At 41.0% G+C, this 5000-nt stretch overlaps 1 protein-coding gene across 1 annotated transcript in view; it reads left to right on the top strand.

Annotated features, from left to right (window-relative positions):
* Positions 1-5000, top strand: part of LOC115004927 (syntaxin-binding protein 5-like) — a 22941-nt gene that overhangs the window by 15300 nt on the left and 2641 nt on the right. Inside the window, exons 8-11 of the mRNA XM_029426677.1 lie at positions 2497-2620; positions 3040-3118; positions 3755-3909; positions 4885-4957. Coding sequence (XP_029282537.1) covers positions 2497-2620; positions 3040-3118; positions 3755-3909; positions 4885-4957 — 431 coding nt within the window. The remainder of the gene's footprint in view (positions 1-2496; positions 2621-3039; positions 3119-3754; positions 3910-4884; positions 4958-5000) is intronic.

A 5000-nucleotide genomic window follows, 5' to 3' on the forward strand; every position in this document is an offset into this window, starting at 1 on the left:
TTACACGCTGTGTTACACGCTGTGTTACACTCTGTGTTACACTCTGTGTTACACGCTGTGTTACACGCTGTGTTACACGCTGTATTACACTCTGTATTACACTCTGTATTACACGCTGTGTTACACTCTGTATTACACGCTGTGTTACACGCTGTGTTACACGCTGTATTACACTCTGTATTACACGCTGTATTACACTCTGTATTACACTCTGTATTACACGCTGTATTACACTCTGTATTACACTCTGTATTACACGCTGTATTACACTCTGTATTACACTCTGTATTACACGCTGTATTACACGCTGTATTACACGCTGTGTTACACGCTGTATTACACGCTGTGTTACACTCTGTATTACACTCTGTATTACACGCTGTATTACACTCTGTGTTACACGCTGTATTACACTCTGTGTTACACTCTGTATTACACGCTGTATTACACGCTGTGTTACACTCTGTGTTACACTCTGTATTACACGCTGTATTACACGCTGTGTTACACTCTGTGTTACACTCTGTGTTACACTCTGTGTTACACACTTTGTATTACACGCTGTATTACACGCTGTATTACACTCTGTATTACACTCTGTATTACACTCTGTATTACACTCTGTGTTACACGCTGTATTACACTCTGTGTTACACTCTGTGTTACACGCTGTATTACACTCTGTGTTACACGCTGTGTTACACTCTGTGTTACACGCTGTATTACACGCTGTATTACACGCTGTATTACACTCTGTGTTACACGCTGTATTACACGTTGTATTACACGCTGTATTACACTCTGTATTACACTCTGTATTACACTCTGTGTTACACGCTGTATTACACTCTGTGTTACACGCTGTGTTACACGTTACACTCTGTGTTACACTCTGTGTTACACGCTGTGTTACACGCTGTGTTACACGCTGTGTTACACTCTGTGTTACACTCTGTGTTACACTCTGTGTTACACGCTGTGTTACACTCTGTGTTACACGCTGTGTTACACGCTGTATTACACGCTGTGTTACACTCTGTATTACACGCTGTGTTACACTCTGTGTTACACGCTGTGTTACACGCTGTGTTACACGCTGTATTACACGCTGTGTTACACTCTGTATTACACTCTGTATTACACGCTGTATTACACTCTGTGTTACACGCTGTATTACACTCTGTGTTACACTCTGTATTACACGCTGTATTACACGCTGTGTTACACTCTGTGTTACACTCTGTGTTACACACTTTGTATTACACGCTGTATTACACGCTGTATTACACTCTGTATTACACTCTGTATTACACTCTGTGTTACACGCTGTATTACACTCTGTGTTACACTCTGTGTTACACGCTGTATTACACTCTGTATTACACGCTGTGTTACACTCTGTGTTACATGCTGTATTACACGTTGTATTACACGCTGTATTACACTCTGTATTACACTCTGTATTACACTCTGTGTTACACGCTGTATTACACTCTGTGTTACACGCTGTATTACACTCTGTGTTACACGCTGTATTACACTCTGTGTTACACTCTGTGTTACACGCTGTGTTACACGCTGTGTTACACTCTGTGTTACACTCTGTGTTACACGCTGTGTTACACGCTGTGTTACACTCTGTGTTACACGCTGTGTTACACGCTGTGTTACACGCTGTGTTACACGCTGTATTACACACTGTATTACACACTTTGTATTACACGCTGTATTACACGCTGTATTACACGCTGTGTTACACGCTGTGTTACACGCTGTGTTACACGCTGTATTACACGCTGTGTTACACGCTGTGTTACACGCTGTGTTACACGCTGTATTACACGCTGTATTACACGCTGTATTACACACACTTTGTATTACACGCTGTATTACACACTTTGTATTACACGCTGTATTACACGCTGTGTTACACGCTGTATTACACGCTGTATTACACGCTGTATTACACTCTGTATTACACGCTGTATTACACGCTGTATTACACGCTGTATTACACGCTGTATTACACACTGTATTACACTCTGTATTACACGCTGTATTACACGCTGTATTACACGCTGTATTACACACTGTATTACACTCTGTATTACACTCTGTATTACACGCTGTATTACACGCTGTATTACACTCTGTATTACACGCTGTGTTACACTCTGTGTTACACACTTTGTATTACACGCTGTATTACACGCTGTATTACACGCTGTATTACACGCTGTATTACACGCTTATTACACGCTGTATTACACGCTGTATTACACTCTGTATTACACGCTGTATTACACGCTGTATTACACGCTGTATTACACACTTTGTATTACACACTTTGTTACACGCTGTATTACACGCTGTGTTACACGCTGTGTTACACGCTTATTACACGCTTATTACACGCTGTATTACACGCTGTATTACACATTTTGTTACACGCTGTATTACACGCTTTCAGTGTTTTGATGAAACTCTGTGTTTCAGGCCATCCACTCTGTAGCCTGGCACCACGAGGGCAAACAGTTTGTGTGCAGCCATTCTGACGGCACCCTGACCACTTGGAACATACGAGCCCAGGCCAAGTCTGCACAGATCATCACACCACACGGTACACACACACACACACAAACACACAGAGCTCTATGTCTTTAAAAGCATACATTTTTTATTTATCCTCGCAGGAAATTAAATTGTAAATCGTTCTAGATCAGAATTATATAAAATAATTGAGAAATTATAAGAAACATACAATTAAGTTAAATCTGTGTATTTTACTACAATATATAACCACAGTAAATATGTAAAAATATAAATATGTAAAAATGTATCTTTGATTAAGTGTGTTAAAATGCAGGAATAGTTTAAATAAGAATATTAACACAATATTACAAACATTTACTTAAGAACTCACAATTCTGAGGTACTTTATATATATATATATATATATATATATATATATATATATATATATATATATAATGTTCTGAAAACTCCACTGAAATGCATTTGACCTTTGACCTCCCCCAGGAAAGCAGCCTAAGGATGGAAAAAAGCCAGAACCCTGCAAACCCATCCTGAAGGTGGAGTACAAAACCACACGTGCCGGGTGAGCGCCGTCCTTTATTTATCTTCATGTTCTCACGGACTTTCAAATCAAATGTTGTTCATTTAAAGTAATCTTAATCTTAAAACATCACAGATTCTGTGTTTTATTGTTTGTTTGACTTTGTAGTTTACTTGTGTTTATCCTAAGATAATAAATGAATCTCTTATATATTAACACAGTTCTTATGATAACATCCTGCTGCAGGAAGCTCACAAAGAAGCAGGAAACAACGATTATGAAACAAGATTATTTATTATCATGCGAGTTACAGAATATATAGTTTACCAAATGTTAAGAAGTTTCAACATCTATTAGTCCAAAATATATTAGATCAAATATTTATATAATTATTTTTATTAGATTTTCAATATGTATTTAGGATTACTTATTTTTTATCTTTTTTATTTATTTTTATATGATTTATTTCAATGTATATATATTTTAAAAAACTCACAGTTAATAAGACGTGTTTGAAAACTTAAATAAATAAAAGCATGATGTTTCCAAAGTCAATGAATAATCGTGATCTCAATATTAACCTAAATAATTGTGATTATGATTTTTGCCATAATCCTGCAGCTCTCGTCTCTGGAGATTGAGTTTCTTCTTACAGCTGATTCTTCTGTTTGTCCTCAGCGACCCCTTCATGGTCCTGTCTGGGGGTCTGTCCTACGACACGGTGGGGAGGAGAGCCTGTCTGACGGTGATGCACGGGAAGAGCACCGCCGTCCTGGAGATGGACTACCCCATCGTAGACTTCCTGACGCTGTGTGAGACTCCCTATCCCAATGGTGAGCAGCAGCTCTGCATCTCTGCAGCTCTGTATCTCTGCAGCTCTGCATCAGCTCTGTATCTCTGCAGCTCTGCAGCAGCTCTGTATCTCTGCAGCTCTGCATCAGCTCTGTATCTCTGCTTATCTGCAGCTCTGCATCAGCTCTGTATCTCTGCTTCTCTGCAGCTCTGCATCAGCTCTGCAGCTCTGCATTAGCTCTGTATCTCTGCAGCTCTGTATCTCTGCAGCTCTGCATCAGCTCTGTATCTCTGCAGCTCTGCATCAGCTCTGTTTCTCTGCAGCTCTGCATCAGCTCTGTATCTCTGCTTCTCTGCAGCTCTGCAGCAGCTCTTTATCTCTGCTTCTCTGTAGCTCTGCATCAGCTCTGTATCTCTGCAGCTCTGCATCAGCTCTGTATCTCTGCTTCTCTGCAGCTCTGCATCAGCTCTGTATCTCTGCTTCTCTGCAGCTCTGCAGCAGCTCTGTATCTCTGCTTCTCTGCAGCTCTGCATCAGCTCTATATCTCTGCTTCTCTGCAGCAGCTCTGTATCTCTGCAGCTCTGCATCAGCTCTGTATCTCTGCAGCTCTGCATCAGCTCTGTATCTCTGCTTCTCTGCAGCTCTGCATCAGCTCTGTATCTCTGCTTCTCTGCAGCTCTGCAGCAGCTCTGTATCTCTGCAGCTCTGCATCAGCTCTGTATCTCTGCAGCTCTGCATCAGCTCTGTATCTCTGCTTCCCTGCAGCTCTGCATCAGCTCTGTATCTCTGCAGCTCTGCAGCTCTGCAGCAGCTCTGTATCTCTGCAGCTCTGCATCAGCTCTGTATCTCTGCTTCCCTGCAGCTCTGCATCAGCTCTGTATCTCTGCTTCTCTGCAGCTCTGCAGCAGCTCTGTATCTCTGCAGCTCTGCATCAGCTCTGTATCTCTGCTTCTCTGCAGCTCTGCATGAACACATTTTCACAGAACATTTCATTTTGTTGTCGTTTGTTTTCCAGACTTCCAGGAGCCGTACGCTGTGGTGGTGCTCCTGGAGAAGGATTTAGTTCTAATAGACCTCGGACAGATCGGGTAATTATTCTGCTTTATAAATATTCTTCAGGATTTTAGCATC

The sequence above is a fragment of the Cottoperca gobio genome, unplaced genomic scaffold (assembly GCF_900634415.1).
Source record: "Cottoperca gobio unplaced genomic scaffold, fCotGob3.1 fCotGob3_223arrow_ctg1, whole genome shotgun sequence".
In the NCBI taxonomy this organism is placed as follows: Eukaryota; Metazoa; Chordata; class Actinopteri; order Perciformes; family Bovichtidae; genus Cottoperca; species Cottoperca gobio.